The 22,432-nt window shown below is 37.2% G+C and overlaps 1 protein-coding gene across 2 annotated transcripts in view; it reads right to left on the bottom strand.

The window, feature by feature from the left end:
- LOC123566553 (protein AF-9-like) overlaps window positions 1–22,432 on the bottom strand; it is a 59,579-nt gene that overhangs the window by 14,227 nt on the left and 22,920 nt on the right. For both annotated transcript variants that reach the window (XM_053549752.1, XM_045360764.2), the window contains exons 4-5: window positions 13,909–14,016; window positions 1,427–2,849 (exon numbers count right to left, since the gene is read on the bottom strand). In XM_053549752.1, coding sequence (XP_053405727.1) covers window positions 1,427–2,849; window positions 13,909–14,016 — 1,531 coding nt within the window. The remainder of the gene's footprint in view (window positions 1–1,426; window positions 2,850–13,908; window positions 14,017–22,432) is intronic.

The following is a 22,432-nucleotide window of genomic DNA, read 5'->3' as shown; positions in this document are numbered from 1 at the left end:
TTCATGAAGATCCATTAAGAAATATGGCCTCTAGAGAGGTCACAAGGTTTTTCTATTTTTAGACCTACTGACCTAGTTTTTGACCCTACGTGACCCAGTTTCGAACTTGACCTGGATATCATCAAGATGAACATTCTGACCAATTTTCATGAAGATCTCATGAAAAATATAGCCTCTAGAGATGTCACAAGGTTTTTCTATTTTCAGACCTACTAACCTAGTTTTTGACCGCAGGTGACCCAGTTTCGAATTTGATCTAGATATCATCAAGATGAACATTCTGACTAATTTTCATGAAGATCCATTGAGAAATATGGCCTCTAGAGAGGTCACAAGGTTTTTCTATTTTTTGACCTACTGACCTAGTTTCTGAACCCACGTGACCCAGTTTCGAAGCAGACCTAGATATCATCAAGGTGAACATTCTGACCAATTTTAATGAAGATCCATTGAGAAATATGGCCTCTAGAGAGGTCACAAGGTTTTTCTATTTTTAGACCTACTGACCTAGTTTTTGACCCCACGTGACCCAGTTTCGAACTTGACCTAGATATCATCAAGGTGAACATGCTGACCAATTTTCATGAAGATCTCACGAAAAATATGGCCTCTAGAGAGGTCACAAGGTTTTTCTATTTTTAGACCTACTGACCTAGTTTTTGACCGCATGTGACCCAGTTTCAAACTTGACCTAGATATCATCAAGGTGAACACTCTGACCAACTTTCATAAAGATCCCATGAAAAATGTGACCTCTAGAGTGGTCACAAGCAAAAGTTTACGCACGGACTGACGGACGCACGCACGGACGACGGACGCCACGCGATCACAAAAGCTCACCTTGTCACTTTGTGACAGGTGAGCTAAAAAGTGAAATTTAGAACTGAGAATTACTAAATAAATATAAATTCTAGCATAAAACTGCTGTTACTGTCACGTTTTGGGGTTGTTTTAACACGAGAGAAAACGTGTGTTAAAAGAGAGATTCTTGCTCTCACGTGCTGTTATAACACCTTTTTATGTATGCACGTACTGTGGCAAAACGTAAACGTATTACGGCCCCGAAACGGATAATTCAAAAGGAAATGACGTCAACGTGAAAAAACAACAGACTTTACCGCGCATTTTTTCATGGAAACTGAATGACGTTGAGGGACAATGTATTTATTTACTTGTTTTTTTTACGCAATTTATGCTAGAATAGCATTAGAGTATGTTCTTTTCGTGTTATAACATCTTCAGAATCCCTCGGGAATCGTTGTACCAAACAATCCCTTGGGATTTTGCAGATGTTATAACACGAAAAAACATGCGTTATCCCTACATTACCCCCGAGCTGTCATAAATACACATACATTTTAGAGAAGCTGATTTTCAAGTCATGACTATTTAAGTCATTATACAGTAATAGTTTTAAATAACATACCAAGAGCACTTTTTTGTGCTGGCGTTGATTCTGCAGATTTACTACTGCTTGTACTTGACTTACGACTGGCACTTGCCACACTTTCAGCTTCGCTGTCGTTATCAGAGTCAGAACTATTTCCTGATACAGCTGATGTTGAAGATGATAACGAACTTACTGATGAAGAATCAGAAGAATCTGACAAAGATAAATCATCTATCAGTTCTCGGGATGTAATTTTTGATAACTGTTTATGTTTATGAGAACCTGAACCATCAACACTTTTCTTTGGTTTTGATTTTTGAGAATCCGAAGACTTTCTCTTGTGTTGTATATTCTTACTTTCATATTTTTCTCTATTTTTTTCAACCTTAAGACTGTGTCTATCTGTCTTTTCAGTTTTACTGTCTTTAGAACTTTTTTCTTTACGGGGTGATTTCTCTGGTATTGGTAAAGATTTTTCATGCTTTTTATGTCCATCCTTCCGCGAATTACTAGTATATGCAGGACTATCTACTTTACTAGCAATGATGTTCTTCAATTTATCACGATCACTCTCTCCTCTTTTTCTCAATTCTGAATCGACTGATGGTGACCTCTTCTTTTGAGAATCTTTAACAGAATTATTTTCAGAAGTCTCTTTTTCTTTAAGTTTTTGCTTTTCACTACTAGTAAGCTTCTTCAATGCGAACTTTTCAGGGTGACTGCTACCTGCTGATTTTTCTTTTTCTTTTCTTTTCTGCTTTTCTTTTTCTCTCTGTCTTTGTTTTGCCTTTTCTAGTTCTTTTAATCTTTCCTTTTCCTTTTCTCTTTCCCTTTCTTTCTCCCTCTCTATTTCCTTCTGTCTTTCCCTCTCTGCCTCCCTTTGCTTTTCCTTTTCTATTTCTTTCTGCCTTTCCAGTTCCTTTTGCCTTTCTCTTTCTCTTTCTACCTCTTTCAGCCTTTCTTTCTCCCTTTCTAATTCTTTTTGTCTTTCTCTTTCCTTTTCTCTATCTCGTTCACGTTCCCTTTCCCTTTCACGTTCTTTCTCTCTCTCACGTTCCCTTTCCCTTTCTTTCTCTTTTTCTCTCTCCTTTTCCCTTTCTCTTTCTTTTTCGCGTTCTCTTTCCCTATCCCTTTCTGCATCTTTATCTTTTTCTTTACTCTTCTTATCAGGAAATGAAGAAGACGAGGAACTCCTTTTCAATTTCTTGGATGAATGATCATGTCTGTTAGGAGACTCGGAATGTCTTTTAGATGAGGAGAAGGTAACTGGTGAATCAGAGTGTTTTCTTGATAAAGAGTGTTTGTCTTTAGAAGATTTTTCCTTTGAACTGTGGGAATCATCTCTAATACTATCTAATTTGCTTGAAGATGTGGATTTGGAGAAGGAACTTTCCTTATCTTTTGATCTACTGCTCTGTGACATACTACTATCATCCAGGCTCAATCTAGAAGGTTTCTCCTGTAAATTTATAATAACATTTTCTTAAATTCATTTTAATAGTGCATAATTTATTAATACTTAATGACCTTTTGTTTGATATGAGTTTCATGTAGTTTTTCTACAATTTTAGGTTATGTTATGACAATAATGAGTTAACTAAACGAATTTTCCTGTATTTGGTAAAAGTACTTTTTTGTTCGCTGCAAGTGACAACTTCCCAGTATGAATCTAAAGTAGTGAATGGGGATAGTGTTATTTCTAGAGTGACGCAGCGGGGTGCCACATCCAGCCCTTTTTAAAGCATGTGCCATGTAATGGGAAAGTAATTGAAAAGTAAGTGTCAATTACACTCCAAAACTGCTCCACTGATTACCTGATTACAAATTACATTCAATTATTTACGTAATGTAATTAAATTGCAATTAATTATAATCACATTTTTAATTACCCCAGGTCTGATATACCTTGTAGATCTTTTTTCAAAAATCAGACAAGCTAAAAATTTCTAGTAGTCAAGCTAACAAGAGCTGTCCATAAGACAGCCAGTGCTTGACTATTCAAACTGTTGTCCCAGAAGCAGGAATGTTACCCTAATATTAAAATATCTGCAGAGTTTCAATCCAGTATCTGCATTAGTTTTGGAAATAGTAACTTGAATGCAAAACTTTAACCAGAAGTTTTCTAAGTCCAAAAAAGTCCAAAAGGGGGCATAATTTGCCAAAATACATGTCAGAGTTATGGGACTTGATGCAGTCAACTAGTTTTATTACCCCAAAGACACATGTGAAGTTTCAATTTAATATTTGCATTTCTTTTGCAGATAGTAACTTGCATGCAAAACTTAAACCAGAATTTTTTAAGTCAAAAAGGGGGCATAATTTGGCCAAAATTCATGTCAAAGTTATTGGACTTGATGCTATCAACTAGTTTTATAACCCCGAAGACACATGTGAAGTTTCATTTCAATATCTGCATTTGTTTTGGAGATAGTAACTTGCATGTAAAACATTAACCAGATTTTTCTAAGTCCAAAAGGGGGCATAATTTGCCCAAAATATATGTCAGAGTTATGGGACTTGATCCAGTGAGGTTGGTAAGTGACCTAGAAAAAGAAAAAATAAGTTTCAAAGCCATATGCCTTTAAATGATAGCCGTATGTACTTGCATGCAAAACTTTAACCAAGGTGTGATGCCGACGCCAGGGTGAGTAGAACAGCTAGACTATTCTTTGAATAGTTGAGCTAAAAATCAACCACTGATTTTAGGGAAATCATCAAGAACATATACCTCACTCTTGACTAGTCGCTAACCTGAAGAGGACCTTAACCATCTGACCTTGAAAGGGGCCAAACATCCTAAACTGAACAAATTTATGAGAAGACCTTAAACTGATGCCAAAGACTAAGTTTGATGAAGATCCACTGAATGGTTCAAGGCAAGTAGTCATTAAAAGAGGGTCTGGATCGCACACCTGAGTAATGTAACTACATGCTTTAAATGTCAAACTAATGCTAAAATATTAAGAAAGTAGGCCAGTAGGTCACATTCATGGTTACTGAAAGTCAGTGTTAAGATCATTGTGCAAAACTGTATATGTCATCCAAATTTCAAGGGTGTATCTTAAACAACAGCTGTCCGTAAGACAGCCAGTGCTCGACTATTTGAACTGTTGTCCCAGAATCAGGAATATTACCCTAAATGTTAAAGTATCTATAGAGTTTCAATCCAGTATCTGCATTAGTTTTGGAGATAGTAACTTGCATAAAACTTTAACTAGATGTTTTAAGTTCGAAAGGGGACATAGTTTGGCCAAAATGCAAGTCAGAGTTATGGGACTTGATGCAATAAACTAGTTTTATAACCCAGAAGACACGTGAAGTTTCAATTCAATACCTGCGTTAGTTTTGGAGACAGAAACCTGCATGCAAACTTCAACAAGAATTTTCAATGTCCAAAAGGGGGCATAATTTGCCAAAAATACATGTCAGAGCTATGGGACTTGACCCAGTGAGGATGGTTATTGACCTAGAAAAAAAACACAAGAGGGCCATGAAGGCCCTGTATCGCTCACCTGACCTAATGACCTAAAGATCATCAAGATAGTTTCATTAAGATATGGTCATAAATGTGGCCTCTAAAGTGTTAACTAACTTTTCCTTTGATTTGACCTGGTGACCTAGTTTTTGACCCCATATGACTCAGATTCGAACTTGACCTAAAGATCATCAAGATTAACATTCTGACTAAGTTTCATGAAGATACAGTCATAAATGTGACCTCTAGAGTGCTAACAAGCTTTTCCTTTGATTTGACCTGGTGACCTAGTTTTTGACCCCACATGACCCAGATTCAAACTTGACCTAGAGATCATCAAGCATAACATTCTGACTAAGTTTCATGTAGATACAGTCATAAATGTGGCCTCTAGAGTGTTAACAAGCTTTTCCTTTGATCCTATCTGACCCAGATTTGAACAAGACCTATAGATCATCAAGATTAACATTCTGACCAAGTTTCATTAAGATATGGTCATAAATGTGGCCTCTAGAGTGTTAACTAGCTTTTCCTTTGATTTGACCTGGTGACCTAGTTTTTGACCCCAGATGACCCAATATCGAAATTGTCCAAGATTTTATTAATGGTAACATTCTGACCAAGTTTCATTAAGATTGGGTCAAAACTGTGACCTCTAGAGTGTTAATAAGCTTTTCCTTTGATTTGACCGGGTGACCTAGTTTTTGATCCCAGATGACCCAATATCGAACTTCACCCAAGATTTTATTAGGGTAACATTCTGACCAAGTTTCATTAGGATTGGGCCAAAATTGTGACCTCTAGAGTGTTACAAACCTTTCTTGATTACTGTGACCTAGTTGATCCAGATGACCAATATCGAATTCGTCCAGATTTTTATGAGGGACATCGACCAAGTTTCATTGATGGCCAAATTGTGACCTCTAGGTGCTAAAAAGTCAAATGTGTTGACGACGGACATGACGACGACGGCACAGCATCAGACAAATCACCTGAGCACTTGTGCTCAGGCAAGCTAAAAAGCTATCACTGAAGTGATGATGTCTAACCCCCACCAAGACACACAGCCATTACACGACGCAACAATAAATTTGCAAAATACTGGACTGATGTATATGTAGAATAATAACAAAGTCCATAACTCTGCAAATATTTTCTGAAAGAACCTACATGTAAGTTGACTGATCACTTTATGAAGTTTCATTCAATTGTGTGCAATGGTTTGGGAGATTAGGTGTGCACAAGATTGCATATGCAGACTCTATGTATATAGCATTGTAAAAAAAACAAAGTCCCATAACAGTGCATGATTTTTTTTTGAAAGACCCTAACATGCACCATGCAGTAAGGTTATTACTGATCACTTGTGTGAAGTTTTATTTAATTGTGTGCATGGGTTTAGGAGATTAGGCACACATGAGACTGCATATGCAAACTCTATGTATATAGTATAGTAACAAAAACAGAGTCCCATAACTCTGAAATTATTTTTCTGAAAGAACAGAGCATGCACAATGCACAAATATTGTTGTTACTGATCACTTTTGTGACGTTTCATTAAATTGTGTCAAGGGGATGAGGAGAGTTGTTGCGCACAAGATTGTGTCTACAGCCGGACAGAAAGACAACCTGAAACCAGTATACACCCCCCCCATTACAACCTCGTTGTGTGTGGGGGGGGGGGGGTACAATAAGTTTCAAAGCTATATGCCTTTAAACCCAAGTCAAGAGTTATGGGATTTGATGCAATCAACTAGTTTTATAACCCCAAAGACACATGCGAATTTCAATTTGATATCTGCATTTGTTTTGCAGATAGTAACTGGCACGCAAAAGTTTAACCAGAATTTTCTAAGTCCAAAAGGGGGCATAATATGCTCAAAATACATGTCAGAGTTATCAGACTTGACTCAGTGAGGTTGGTAATTGACCTAGAAAAAGAAAAAATAAGTTTCAAAGCTATATGCCTTAAAGTAATAGCTATATGTACTTGCCTGCAAAACTTTAACCAGGATTTTCTAAATCCAAAAGGGGACATAATTTGGCCAAAATGCATAGAGTTATTGAACTTGTTGCTATCACCTAGTTTTATAAACCGAAAGACATGTGAAGTTTCAATTCAATATCTGCATAAATTTTGGAGAAAATAACCTGCATGTAAAACTTTAACAAGTCCAAAAGGGGGCATAATTTGGCCAAAATACATGTCAGAATAATAGGATTTGGCACAGTGAGGTTGGTAATTGACTTAGAAAAAAGAAAATCAAAGGCCTGAAGGGCCTGAGAGTCGGCTAATGATTAATGTACTGGTAGTATAGTCTACCAGTTTCAGTTTGTTTTTAGTTTTTTTCCCAACTGAACTGAGATTTTGTTACAGAAGATGAAATTGACATTCAGTCGATGCCTAGTAAAACTTTGATTGACATTATACAAGTATTTAAACCCAATATATTTCTCTAAAATTGAAGAGTGGTTCGCAAAAATAAAAATGTTGAAAGTACAAACTACAATTTTACAACTGACACTAAGATACTGCCCATGACTATATATATTTTTCCAGTAAACATTTGCCTCCGGCATTACCAAAACAGGCAATTATCGGCGGGTACATATTTGCACATGATAAAATTTGAATATGACAATTTATATATTGAAATTCATAAGTTATAGCGCGGATTGTCACATACAATTTGTAACGGATGGACGAAAGAACTGTTCAGATATTTTATAGATAACTGGCCTGGCGATAACCGTGTCACACGCTAGGTATTGTTCAATCATATTATAAGTGATGTGAATTTAAAGTGTACTTACTTTTGCGTTTAAAGATATGTAAATGTTCAATATATAGTGTCATGAATGTTTACACTGACAGGAATATTGCGCATTCGAAACTAAGGGAAGTTACTCGGACTAGCTACCAATATCGGAAAAGTTAACCGACATTAATAAATGCAATTCTTTTTTAGTTAAAACCATCATTTATTCTATTTCAGATCTGTTAACCCCTTCAAAACCGTGTCAGTAGTCCCCAAGTACATGCACTTTCAATTATCCATTTTGATGCATGCAGACAGACAGGCCCAGACTGGGCTGAAAAATGTTTGAGCCATTTTTAGGAGGTCGGTAGCATGGTGGGTGCGGGGAGAGGTGTTGCTTCTTGCTTTGAACTGCAGTCAGATTTTGAAATGGGCATTGTGGCAAGTGGTAAAAGGGCAAATGTATCAAACTGTAAAGTAGCAATATCGGTGGGGGGGGGGGGGGGGGGGAATACCCACTCCTGCAAGTAGTGTTTGGGGTATCACCACAAGACAATTTTGAAAATATAGACCCTTGATACAGCCTTTGGTACGATTTCTAACTGAACATTTTATGTTTCACTTTCTAAATTAACCTAGATTCTTTTTAGTATTACAATATCCAAAGTATGAATGACTGTACGTCACTTCATATTTTTACTTTCAGGTCATGCCTCAGGACTAGAATATAAGTCTGATATAGATTCTAAGTATGTGTTATAAAAATAAATTCTAGAATCATTTCTGTTACAATAATATCTATCGTGTCTGTTACTTGAATTTTACTGTTAAAATTTCATAACACAGCTCGATATTTTCCCAAAATATTATATCTGGATACGATTACACTTTTCTTTATACCACCAAAACCTCCAGTTTCAACATATGTTTAACAAATTGTGATGACACGAAGACAGTTTAGCAGCAATTGGCAGTTACCTGGCATTGAAGTTTACGGTGATATTACCTCTTATTTAAATCATTTCATAAAAAAAAAAATGTTTCCTTTCGTCAAAGCAGTCTAACATAGACGATCTACTTTCGATTTCCAAAACTACAAGAAAATACAATTTAATGTTTCGCCGATTTTGTTTATTTCTCGAAAAATAAGAAATAAAATCATTTTTAAAATCAGTAGTAATTAAACAAATCAGTAAGAGCTTCTTTTCCCGATAATTTATCCGCTTACTGACTACAAAATTCAACTCATGTGTCATCATGAAACGCAGAATGGGTGACGGTTTCATTTTTTTTTGCGACCTGAATCGTAAGCAAATTATCCGAACCAGTCAAAATTCCAGAAAGGTTACAACTTAGAACGAAGTTGTATGTAGACGACACGTTTGCATTTTTCGCCACTCGCGATTTTGCATCATTTTGATCTGGCTGATCTTCGTAGTATTTTTTCGGTGAACCGAAGTCCGAATTTTCAAGCGCACAGTCATTGAAGCGTTGTTATAAACAGCTCACGTGTGTTTGCCGACAAGTGCCCAGAATTTAATTAGGATTCATCCGCGAAGTCTCGAGGAAGAATTAACGTACTGCACATATCTTATTCGGGCCATTTAACCCTTTCCCACATCGATACGTTTATCACCGTATCTATCGATTACCAAACAGAAACGTATTGACCTGTGTCTATCGGTTCCCCGATAGAAACGTATTATACCAATTAACGGCCATTTGAACAGAATCGTTTTATCCCGTGTCTCATAATCAATCCCTTTATTTTCGTTCTTTTCCTAAAGAAACAAATTCCGGATGTTTACTAACTCAAAATATGGGATTTCGTCATCATTATTTACGTACAAGATCATGTGGTTACTATTTAAATTTATCGAGTACTTTGCAAAGAAAGACACCGGGGTTTTTTCCTACATGTGCACGACACTAAGTCATGGAAAATTACTGAGAAAACTGCTTGCAACTGGCCAGTTCGCGGGCTTTCCTCGTTCTAAAAATAACAACCATTTAACATCAAAGTGTTTTTAAATGTGTTAGGTCATGAAGGTCACACGTGATACATGCAGATTTCCCCTAAACAACAATTTGTGTATACAATGGCTTGGAATTTATGGCCTTACATAACGGGAAGTGTTAACCAAAACAGAAGGACCGCGGCTTTCAAATATTTTATGACACCCCAAGAGTTAATTGCAGCGGAAGTCACCCGTGATGTACCGACGTTTGATCATCAAAATATTACGTAATATTATCCTAAAAATATTTTAATTTTTAGCACAAGAATACTGTAGTCGGTTACGACACTCGATCTCAGCGATCTTTTTGCACTTTCAGAATTTTACGATCCGTTATTTTTGTAGTGTTACTCAGTTTGATGGTTGTTTTTTTATATAAATACTTACTGATTCCGATTCGGAAGATAAGTCTAATAACTATAAATCAAACTTTGAAACATCAAAATGAAATTGTATATGAATTTCAATGTGAAAGTAATCCAAAACAGAATTTTATGCCTAAAAATATATATTCCCGTACTTTAACACTTTATATCTTCGAAACTCAAAGAGAAACTACAATAAATTTTGTATCATCAAAAAGAGAATTTAAATTGCTATAAACTTTATACTGACAAAAATAATGTCAAACTTACAGAAAATATTAAAATAATGACATTTTTAACATAAGTGTGTGTAATCACAAAATAATGCCAACACCTCTGTTCAGATAAGACAGTCACCTTTATCAGCCATATACCGATTATTGATTATTGATTATCACTTATCAGTGTTATGTAAAAGAGGTTACTTTGGCTTCTGTTCTGTGTGATAAAGGGTTAAAATGAAGCTGTCATAATTTAATTTCACCGATGTGGTAAACTAACTGATAAGAGACATTCCAACGCTTTCAGAGGTACCCGACTCAATAAAATACTAGCAGTATGTTCTGGAACTATATTTTGTCTTTCACTGGGCGTTACGCAAGCTTGGTAAGCCTGCGTAACTCATGAAATGCACAGCGCAATAAATTTGTTATTTGCGCAATGATTTTAAAGATTATTTTTAGAAACGAACAGGGTAACAAATGGATAATTTGGCTAATAAGTTAATATGCAGATTTTATTTGAATTTGTGAATATCATTATTGCTATTTTGTGACAAAAGGGCATAAAATAAGTTACCATAATCATATGCGCAAATGTATTACCAAATCCCGCAGAATCTTTATGCGTGTTTATGCTTAATGAGTTACCGCGGAAGAAAATACGTGGCTTTATTCGAGTATTGCATAATTACACTTCATAAATTTGACAGATTACATCGTATATTGGTCATAGCAAATGGGATTGACATAACTGAACTTCATCCGATCAATGAAATCTTTGAAATTAGAGATAATCTAATGGAACTACATCTATTCGCTGTGTTGTGAGGCCATTTAATGAGAATGAGAAATCGGGCGATAGCAAGGACTCATCAAACGCTTTCAGCGTTTAGCCGACTCAAAAATAAGTTTCAAAGCTAAATGCCTTTAAATGATAGCCATATGTACTTGCATGCAAAACTTTAACCAAGGTGTGATGCCAATGCCAACACCGATGCCGATGAGAATAGAATAGCTAAATTATTCTTTGAATAGTCGAGCTAAAAACAAGAAAGTATGTCAGTAGGTCAAGGTCACAGTCAAGTGACCCCTACTTGGGGTCATCAGGTAATTATAACAAGAGATCACAGAGTGATCTTGGCGCCCACCAATGTGCCATTTTTGAGTGTTCCAAATTTCAAGACTTACTGACTAGCTCAAGGTCAAGTTTCATTTCCATACACAACACTGCGCATGTGGTCCAAATTCGAAAGCTGTAGCTTGAGAAATGTGAAAGTAGGTCACTAGGTCAATGTCAAGGTCAAAGTTTGTTTCGGTACACAATCCTATGCATGTGGTCTAAATTTGAAGCCTCTAGCTACAGAAATGTGAAAGTAGGTCACTAGGTCAATCTTAAGGTCAAAGTTCATTTCGGTACACAAAACTGTGCAAGTGGTCCAAATTTGAATGCTGTAGCTTGAGGAATGTAAAAGTAGGTCACTAGGTCAAAATCAAGGTCAAATTCTATTTCAGAATACAAAACTACGCATATGGTCCAAAGTTGAAGCCTGTACCTTCAAAAATGTGAAAATAGGTCACTAGGTCAATGTAAAGGTCAAAGTTCATTTCGGTACACAAAACTATGCATGTGGTCCAAATTTGAAGGCTATAGCTTGAGAAATGTAAAAGTAGGTCACTAGGTCAAAATCAAGGTCAAATTTTATTTCGGAATACAAAACTATGCATGTGGTCCAAATTTGAAGCCTGTACCTTAAAAATGTGAAAGTAGGTCACTAGGTCAATGTAAAGGTCAAAGTTTTTTTCGGTACACAAAACTATGCATGTGGTCCAAATTTGAAGGCTGTAGCTTGAGAAATGTGAAAGTAGGTCATTAGGTCAAAATCAAAGTCAAAGTTTTTTCCAGTGCACAAAACTATGCATGTGGTCCAAATTTGAAGGCTGTAGCTACAGAAATGTGAAAGTAGGTCACTAGGTCAAAATCAAGGTCAACTCATGTCAAGGTTCATCTTGCCACTCAAAAATATACATGTGGTCCAAATTTGAATGTTGTAGTTATTGACAAGAACATTTTAAAAGCTTTTCCCTATTTAAGTCTATATGAACCATGTGACCACCGGGGCGGGGCCATTTTTGACCCTAGGGGGATAATTTGAACAAACTTGGTAGAGAACCACTAGATGATGCTACATTACAAGTATCAAAGCCCTAGGCTTTGTGGTTTGGACAAGAAGATTTTCAAAGTTTTTCCTTATATAAGTCTATGTTAATCATATGACCCCCAGGGCGGGGCCATATTTGACCCTAGGGGTATAATTTGAAAAATCTTAGTTGAAGACCACTAGATGATGTCACATACAAAATATCAAAGCCCTAGGCCCTGTGGTTTTGGACAAGAGGTTATTCAAAGTTTTTCCCTATATAAGTCTATATAAACCATGTGACCCCCAGGGCGGGGCCATATTTGACCCTAGAGAAATAATTTGAATCATCTTGGTAGAGGACCACTAGATGATGCTTCATACCAAATATCAAAGCCCTAGGCTCTGTGGTTTTGGACAAGAAGGTTTTCAAAGCTTTTCCCTATATAAATCTATGTAAAATATAGAAATAAACAAAGGGCCATAACTCACTCATAAATTCTTGAACCAGTCTGATTTTCAGGGGGACACAACTAGGGTACCAATACATCATTCTGACAAAGTTTGGTCAAAATCCCCCCAGTAGTTTCTGAGGAGATGCGATAACGAGAAATTGTTAACGGACGGACGGACGGACAGACGGACGGAATGACGGACGGACGGACCACGGACGCAGAGTGATTTTAATAGCCCACCATCTGATGATGGTGGGCTAATTAAACAGTCCAGGAAATAAGACTAGATGAGTTTTTAAATATTTTTTCCAATATAATAGCACATATAACAAGTGACCCTTGGTGCAGGCCTCTTTTCACCCCAGGGGCATAATTTGAACAATCTTGTTAGAGAACCTTGAACTTTGAGACAAGAAGAGAAGGGGGCCTCTTTTCATCCAAGCGGCATAATTTGAACATTCTTCATAGAGGACCATTAGATGATGTCACATGCCAAATATCGAGGCTCTATGCCTTGCGGTTTTTGAGATTTTTTAAGTTTTTCCTTCTGGTTGCAATGGTGACCAGAGTTCTGTGTGGAATTCAATTCTTTGAACAATTTTGAAAGGGGGCACCCAAGGATCATTCCTGTGAAGTTTGGTGTAAATCTGGCCAGTGGTTTTCAAGATTTTTTTAGAAATTGGTGACGGACCCACGACAGTCGATAGATGACGGACATCGAGCAGTCACAAAATCTCACCATGAGCCTTTGGCTCAGGTGAGCTGGAATCAAAAGGATTTAATTCATCTTGCTCTCTACCTACAAAGTAAAGTGGGTATGGCAGCAGATTACCGACTGTTTAGAAGCAACTCATCTGAAGTACTGTAAGATCTATTTTTGTGAGAAAATATCAATACAATACAATCTAGAAGTGGAACTGGTACAAAAATATTTCAGTGTGATTATTTTGGGAGTTCTGTTTGAATAATAAATATTAAGCTTCTTCTACAAATACAGATATAGTAAGTTTTGTGGTATCATTTAGCTAAAATATAACTGGTCAAAGCAGACTTTTTAAAATATATTTAAAGTTATTCATTTACATACCTTGGATGCAATTGACGGTGCTTTTGATTTCTTTGGAGATTCTGTTGTTTTTATTGGTGGTCCAAATAAATTTGTAAACTGTGTCTCCTCTGGGGGTCTCATCAACACCTGCAACTCAGAAGTACTTATTCAATTAAAATAAAAAAAAAACAACATTCACACCAAGGTTATTTCTGTTAATCACTCTTATCAATCCAACAACCTTCATTTCAGTTGTCTCAATAAAACATTATAAGATTCTTTCACTGGTGGTAGGTGCAGATGGTAATATTCAGCTCGAGAGGAACTCTCACTGGTCTCTATGAATATGTAAAGTATTAAGTCAATACCTTACACAGTAAATTAGTTATGCCCTTGACAAGGTTTTCAATACAAAAGGGTCATGATGACCCTATATCGCTCACCTGTTAAACTTGGTTTTGCAATCATCAAGATAAACATTCTGAGCAAGTTTCTCGAAGAAAGGGTCATAAACATGGCCTATAGAGTGATAACAAGCTTTTCCTTTGATTTGAATGGGTGACCTAGTTTTTGAACCCATATGATCTAGTTTCAAACTTGGCCTAGGACAAACATTCTGACCAAGTTTCATGAAGATAGGGTCATAAATGTGACATCAAGAGTGTTTACAAGCTTTTCCTTTGATTTGAGTGGTGACCTAGTTTTTGACCATACATGACCCAGTTTAGAACTTGCCTATAAATCATCAAGATAAACATTTTTACCAATTTTCATGAAGATAGGATCATAAATGTGGCCTCTAAAGTGTTAACAAGCTTTTCCTTTGATTTGAGCAGGTGCCCTAGTTTTTGGCACCATATGACCCAGTTTTGAACTTGGCCTAAGTTGAATGAAAATAGAGTCATAAATGTGGCCTCTAGGGTGTTAACAAGCTTTTATTTTGGCCTGGTGACCCCACATTCATGACCCAGATTCTAACTTGGCCCAAAGATCATCAAGATAAACATTCTGTGCAAATTTGTATCAAATCAAAGAATAAATGAAACCTCTATAAATTATGGCCAAAAGGGCCAAAATAGAAAATTTTGCCCCTTTTAGGGACACTAACTCTAGAACCCATGATGGAATCAAGCCAGTGTAACAGTCAGATTTTTCCCCAGTCAGTTTTTTCCCCCGGGAAAAAACCAACCGGTTGATTTCTTCCCCGGGGAAAAAAACAACCGGCTGATTCTTTCCCCGGGGAAAAAATCAACCGGTTGGTTTTTCCCCCCCTGGTTGGATTTTCCCCCCCTAGTTTTTGTGCATAAACAAGGGAGAAAAAAACAACCAGTTATTTTTTTCTCCCCCTGGTTGCTTCCCCCCCCCCCCCCCCCTCCCCCACACACCCCTAATAACTAAGTTTTTGAGCATAAACAAGGGAGAAAAAAACAACCGGTTAATTTTTTCTCCCCTTTGGTTGTTTTTTTGTGTGTATTGTTCCCCCCCAGGTATGTGTATATCTGCATGTCTGAATAATACATGGTGAAGGGGGAAGAAATTGACCAGTTGATTCTTTCCCCCCCCATGGTATTTGTATATCTGCATGTCTGAATAATACATGGTGAAGGGGGAAGAAATTGACCAGTTGATTCTTTCCCCCCATGGTATTTGTATATCTGCATGTCTGAACAATATACAGTGAAGGGGGAAGAAACTGACTAGTTGGTTGTTTCACATCTGCATGTCTGAATAATACACGGTGAAGGGGGAAGAAACTGACCAGTTGGTTTCCACCGCCCCCCCCTCCCCAACTGGTATTTGTATATCTGCATGTCTGAATAATACACGATGAAGGGGGAAGAAACTGACTAGTTGGTTCTTTCCCCCCTGGTATGTGTATATCTGCATGTCTGAATAATACACGGTGAAGGGGGAAGAAACTGACTAGTTGGTTGTTTCCCCCCTGGTATGTGTATATCTGCATGTCTGAATAATACACGGTGAAGGGGGAAGAAACTGACCAGTTGGTTGTTTCCCCCCTGGTAGGGTATATTGTGTGATAATCCATGAAGGAAGAAACTACTTGTTCTTCCCCCTGGTATTTAATCTGCATATCTGATATACCGGTGAAGGGGAAGAAACTGACCAGTTGGTTTTCCCCCCCCTGGTATTTGTATATCTGCATGTCTGAATAATACACGGTGAAGGGGGAAGAAACTGACGAGTTGGTTCTTTCCCCCCTGGTATTTGTATATCTGCATGTCTGAATAATACACAGTGAAGGGGGAAGAAATTAACCAGTTGATTCTTTCCCCCCATGGAATTTGTATATCTGCCTGTCTGAATAATATACAGTGAAGAGGGAAGAAACTGACTAGTTGGTTGTTTCCCCCCTGGTATGTGTATATCTGCATGTCTATATAATACACGATGAAGGGGGAAGAAACTGACTAGTTGGTTCTTTCTCCCCTGGTATGTGTATATCTGCATGTCTGAATAATACACGGTGAAGGAGGAAGAAACTGACTAGTTGGTTCTTTCGCCCCTGGTATGTGTATATCTGCATGTCTGAATAATACACGGTGAAGGGGAAAGAAACTGACTAGTTGGTTCTTTCCCCCCTGGTATGTGTATATCTGCATGTCTGAATAATACACGATGAAGGGGGAAGAAACTGACTGGTTGGTTCTTTCCCCCCTGGTATGTGTATATCTGCATGTCTGAATAATACACAATGAAGTGGGAAGAAATTGACCAGTTGATTCTTTTCCCCCATGGTATTTGTATATCTGCCTGTCTGAATAATATACGGTGAAGAGGGAAGAAACTGACTAGTTGGTTCTTTCTCCCCTGGTATGTGTATATCTGCATGTCTGAATAATACACGGTGAAGGGGGAAGAAACTGACCAGTTGGTTTTTCCCCCCTGGTATTTGTATATCTGCATGTCTGAATAATACATGGTGAAGGGGGAAGAAACTGACTAGTTGGTCCTTTCCCCCCTGGTATTTGTATATCTTCATGTCTGAATAATACACAGTGAAGAGAGTTGGTTGTTTACCCCCTGGTATGTGTATATCTGCATGTCTGAATAATACACGGTGAAGGGGGAAGAAACCATGGTATTTGTATATCTGCATGTCTGAATAATATATGGTGAAGGGGGAAGAAACTGACTAGTTGGTTCTTTCCCCCCTGGTATGTGTATATCTGCATGTCTGAATAATACACAGTGAAGAGGGAAGAAATTGACCAGTTGGTTCTTTCCCCCCCCTGGTGTTTGTATATCTGCATGTCTGAATTATACACAGAAATTCACTAGTTGGTTTTTCCCCCCTGGTATTTGTATATCTGCACATCTGAATAATATATGGTGAAGGGGGGAAGAAACTGACTAGTAGGTTCTTTCCCCCCTGGTATTTGTATATCTGCATGTCTGAATAATACATGGAGAAGGGGGAAGAAACTGACTAGTTGGTTCTTTCCCCCCTGGTATGTGTATATCTGCATGTCTGAATAATATACGGTGAAGGGGGAAGAAATTGACCAGTTGGTTGTTCCCCCCTGGTATGTGTATATCTGCATGTCTGAATAATACATGGTATGTATTAAAATCTTTGCTAAGGTTAAAGTCAGTTACACAGTAATTTATCATTCATGAATAAGCATTTTTGATAACAAAGGAGCTTGAATTTTTACACATTTCTACAAACAAAAATCATATTAACAGCCTACTATATAATTTCACTGTTCTTGGTAATTATTATTTGAAAAGAAAAACTTGTTTATGAAGGTTTATTTGTATTAAAATGTAAAATATTTGGTAGTTATTTGTTTTGCTTTCTGTACTAGGAACAGTCACTCTTATGCTTGAAATACATTCCTATTGATGAAAATATTTAGCTGTAATGTCAAGGGGTTATACATGTATCTATCTGAAGAATATGATTTAACTTTACTAAGTAAGAAGTGCCTGCTAAAGTCTGATTGAAAACATGATGGAACAGAATATGCCCCCATTAATGTCAGTCAGAGGTAACTGGGCAATGAATTGTCTACAGTCTGCTGTGACCTTGATTATTAAACATTTGACCCTGAAAAGGATAGTTTTCATCTAATAAGCAAAGACAATCACACATGAAGGCACATACACTTGTACTTCACACAATCATGTAGATACATACATACTAGGGTAAAGAACCAACTAGTCAGTTTCTTCCCAGTTTACTGTACATCAATCACACATGTACATACAGTCATACATACTAAGGTTGAGAGAACCAACCTATCATTTTCTTCCCTCTGTAGTGCCTAGTATTCACACATGTACATACATACAAACTAAGGGGGAAAGAACCAACCAGTCAGTTTATTCCCCCTTCACTGCCTTAGCTTAGTAGGTAAGAGCGTTGGTCTACAGATCTCGGGGTCGCGAGTTCGATCCTCTGGCGGGGCGTATGTTCTCCGTGACTATTTGATATATATTGTTTATTTTTCCAAACTGGGGGGAAAACCAACCAGGGGGGAGAAAAAACCAACCAGTTGGTTTTTTCTCCCTTGTTTATGCACAAAAACTAGGGTGGAAAAAACCAACAAGGGGGGAGAAAAAACCAACCGGTCAGTTTTTCCCCCTAATATTTTTTTTGCAGTTGTTTTTTTCTCCCGCGTTTATGCACAAAAACTTAGTTATTAGGGGAAAAAAACCAACCAGGGGTGAGAAAAAACCAACTGGTTGTTTTTTTTCTCCCTTGTTTATGTACAAAAACTGGGGGGAAAAACAACCAGGGGTGAGAAAAAACCAACCGGTTGTTTTTCTCTCTCTTGTTTAAGTACAAAAACTGGGGGGAAAACCAACCAGGGGGGAGAAAAAACCAACCGGTTGGTTTTTCTCCCTTGTTTATGCACAAAAACTAGGGGGGAAAAAAACAACCAGGGGGGGAAAAACCAACCGGTTGATTTTTTCTCCGAGGAAAAAATCAACTGGTTGGATTTTTCCCCAGGGAAAAACTGACTGGGGGAAAAGCTGGGCTGTTACACCGGTTTTCAAAAGGAATGGAGATCTTATTGTGACTTAAGTTGTGTATAAGTGTGGTTAAAATCTAATGTAAAATGTCACTTCTATTGTGTTCACAAGGTAAAAATTAACAAATTTTGACACATTCAGGGGTCAATCAGGGGCCTTAACTCCAGAACCTATGACTGGATGTGACGGATTCATCATGGAATCCAAGATCTATTGTTGTTAAAGATATTTTGCAAGTCTGTATCAAATCAAACCATGAATAAAGTCTCTTTATGGCTGCAAAAGCCAAAATAGCAAATTTTGGCCCTTTAGGGAGCCATAACTCTGGAACTCATAATTGGATCTGGCCAGTTTTTGAAAGGAACTGAGCTATTATGCCAATATAAGTAGTGTTTCATTTCATTAGTCGGGATCAATTTAGCAGAAAACAAATGTTTTAAGTGTACATAATGAATGTTAAGTTTTGATCCTGACTAATGAAATTATTTTGAATGGAATATGTTTACTGTAATAAGCTTAGCTTTTAGAATTGTATGGAGTTATTTAAAAAGTCAGCTTGAAGTGTAACTAGAACGGAATATTGTATTCGACTGGTTTGGCACCAAGTGTTGCTGTTTAACATGTACATTTGAACCTAAAAGAACAGATGTCCTTTAAAGAGAGCACAATCAAGTAAGAAAACTGGAACGTGGATGGTGGCAGGGCTGAGAATGTAGTTACAACTTCACATACTGATAAATATTAATGGAAAGTTAAAACAAGAGCACCGCCTTGCGGATGCTGACGCTCATCTGATTTTTTTTGTATAATAGAAATATTGTCCTACCCATGATTTTCTAAGTCTAAAAAGGGCCATCACTCTTGCAAAAAGCAGGATAGAGTTATGTTTCTTGATGTACAGTGTCCACTTATGATGGTGAAAAACTGTTGCAAGTTTTAAAGCAATAGCTTTGATAGTTTATGAGAAAAGTTGACTTAAACATAATATTCAACCAAGAAAATGACTTTTCTAAGTCCAAAAGGGGCAATAATTATTGCAAAAAGCAGGATGGAGTTATGTTGCTTGCTGTACAGGGTCAGCTTATGATGGTGAACAAGAGTTGCAAGTTTTAAAGCAATAGCTTTGATAGTTTAGGATAAAAGCTGACCTAAACATAAAACTTAACCAAGAAATCTGATATTTTCTAAGTCCAAAAGGGGCCATAAATCTTGCAAAAAGCAGGATGGAGTTATGTTTCTTGCTGTACAGGGTCAGCTTATGATGGTGATCAAGTGTTGCAAGTTTTAAAGGAATAGCTTTGATAGTTTAGGATAAAAGCTGACCTAAACATAAAACTTAACCAAGAAAACTGATTTTCTAAGTCCAAAAGGGGCAATAATTCTTGCAAAAAGCAAGATGGAGTTATGTTTCTTGATGTACAGGGTCTGCTTATGATGGTGAACAAGTATTCCAAGTTTCAAAGCAATAGCTTTGACAGTTTAGGAGAAAAGTTGACCTAAACATAAAACTTAACCAAGAAATCTGATATTTTCTAAGTACAAAAGGGGCCATAAATCTTGCAAAAAGCAAGACGGAGTTATGTTTCTTGCTATACAGAGTCAGCTTATGATGGTGAACAAGTATTCCAAGTTTCAAAGCAATAGCTTTGATAGTTTAGGAGAAAAGCTGACCTAAACATAAAACTTAACCAGGCAACGCCGACGCCGACAACCACTCAAGTGATGACAATAACTCATCATTTTTTTTCAAAAAATCAGATGAGCTGACAAGAGGGTCATGATGACCCTGGATCGCTCACCTGAGTAATATGAGCTACATGTTTCAAATGTCAAACTGATGATTTTTAGAAATTTTTTGGGCATGTTAAAGAACCCGAGTGTCTATTCGAAAAGAGCTAGGCTAAGTTAGCCGGACACGTCTGTATCTGAAAAGTTCTCTCTGTCCGTTCTGGGGGCTTTATTTTACTCTGTCCCTCTGGTCAGATCGCTCTGTGTCTGTACTAGTAGAGGATGATTTCGCACCTTGTGTGGCTGCAGTATATGTAACAGTGCGATTCTTTAACAGTATGATGAATTGAATATATACAACTAGAATGTGTCTGTAGGACACAGGGTGTGCCCCCCACTGGTACATTTGTCACAAATAAGGGGAAATAATTCAAATGCTTGCAGTCTTAATGGGGTATAGCCTAAACAAACATCTTATGAAAAGGATTCATTATTCTAGGCCATATACTTTTTGAGCTATGAGCATCACAAACAAAAATCCACTATTTTGGCTATTTCAAGGGCCATACCTCTGTAATAAGCGCTAAGATTCTCAAGAAGAATGCCAAGTGTGCAAGGTAACATTATGATAAAGACTCAAACAATGTTTCATGAATTTACATAATATATTTTTTCAGCTAGGCACATAATTAGGTGAAAATGTGCATTTTTTTTACTTTTTCAGGGGCCATAACTTTAACAAGAGATCACAGAGTGATCTTGGCGCCCACCAATGTGCCATTTTTGAGTGTTCCAAATTTCAAGACTTACTGACTAGCTAAAGGTCAAATTTCATTTCCATACACAACACTGTGCATGTGGTCCAAATTCGAAAGCTGTAGCTTGAGAAATGTGAAAGTAGGTCACTAGGTCAATGTCAAGGTCAAAGTTTGTTTCGGTACACAATAATATGCATGTGGTCTAAATTTGAAGCCTGTAGCTACAGAAATGTCAAAGTAGGTCACTAGGTCAATCTTAAGGTCAAAGTTCATTTCGGTACACAAAACTATGCAAGTGGTCCAAATCTAAAGGCTGTAGCTTGAGAAATGTAAAAATAGGTCACTAGGTCAAAATCAAGATCAAATTCTATTTCAGAATACAAAACTATGCATGTGGTCCAAATTTGAAGCCTGTACCTTCAAAATTGTGAAAATAGGTCACTAGGTCAATGTAAAGGTCAAAGTTCATTTCGGTACACAAAACTATGCATGTGGTCCAAATTTGAAGGCTATAGCTTGAGAAATGTAAAAGTAGATCACTGGGTCAAAATCAAGGTCAAATTTTATTTCAGAATACAAAACAATGCATGTGGTCCAAATTTGAAGCCTGTACCTTAAAAATGTGAAAGTAGGTCACTAGGTCAATGTAAAGGTCAAAGTGCATTTCAGTACACAAAACTATGCATGTGGTCCAAATTTGAAGGCTGTAGCCTGAGAAATGTAAAAGTAGGTCACTAATCAAAATCAAGGTCAAATTTTATTTTGGAATACAAAACTATGCATGTGGTCCAAATTTGACGCCTGTACCTTCAAAAATGTGAAAGTAGGTCACTAGGTCAATGTGAAGGTCAAAGTTTTTTTCGGTACATAAAACTATGCATGTGGTCCAAATTTGAAGGCTGTAGCTTGAGAAATGTGAAAGTAGGTCACTAGGTCAAAATCAATGTCAAATTTCATTTTGAAACACGGAACTATGCATATGGTCCAAATTTGACGCCTGTACCTTCAAAAATGTGAAAGTAGGTCACTAGGTCAAAATCAAGGTCAAAGTTTTTTCCAGTGCACAAAACTATGCA

The sequence above is a fragment of the Mercenaria mercenaria genome, chromosome 8 (genome assembly GCF_021730395.1).
Source record: "Mercenaria mercenaria strain notata chromosome 8, MADL_Memer_1, whole genome shotgun sequence".
NCBI classification, from domain to species: Eukaryota; Metazoa; Mollusca; class Bivalvia; order Venerida; family Veneridae; genus Mercenaria; species Mercenaria mercenaria.
The sequence above is the reverse complement of the archived record's forward strand: the minus strand, read 5'-3'. Positions and strand labels throughout refer to the sequence as shown.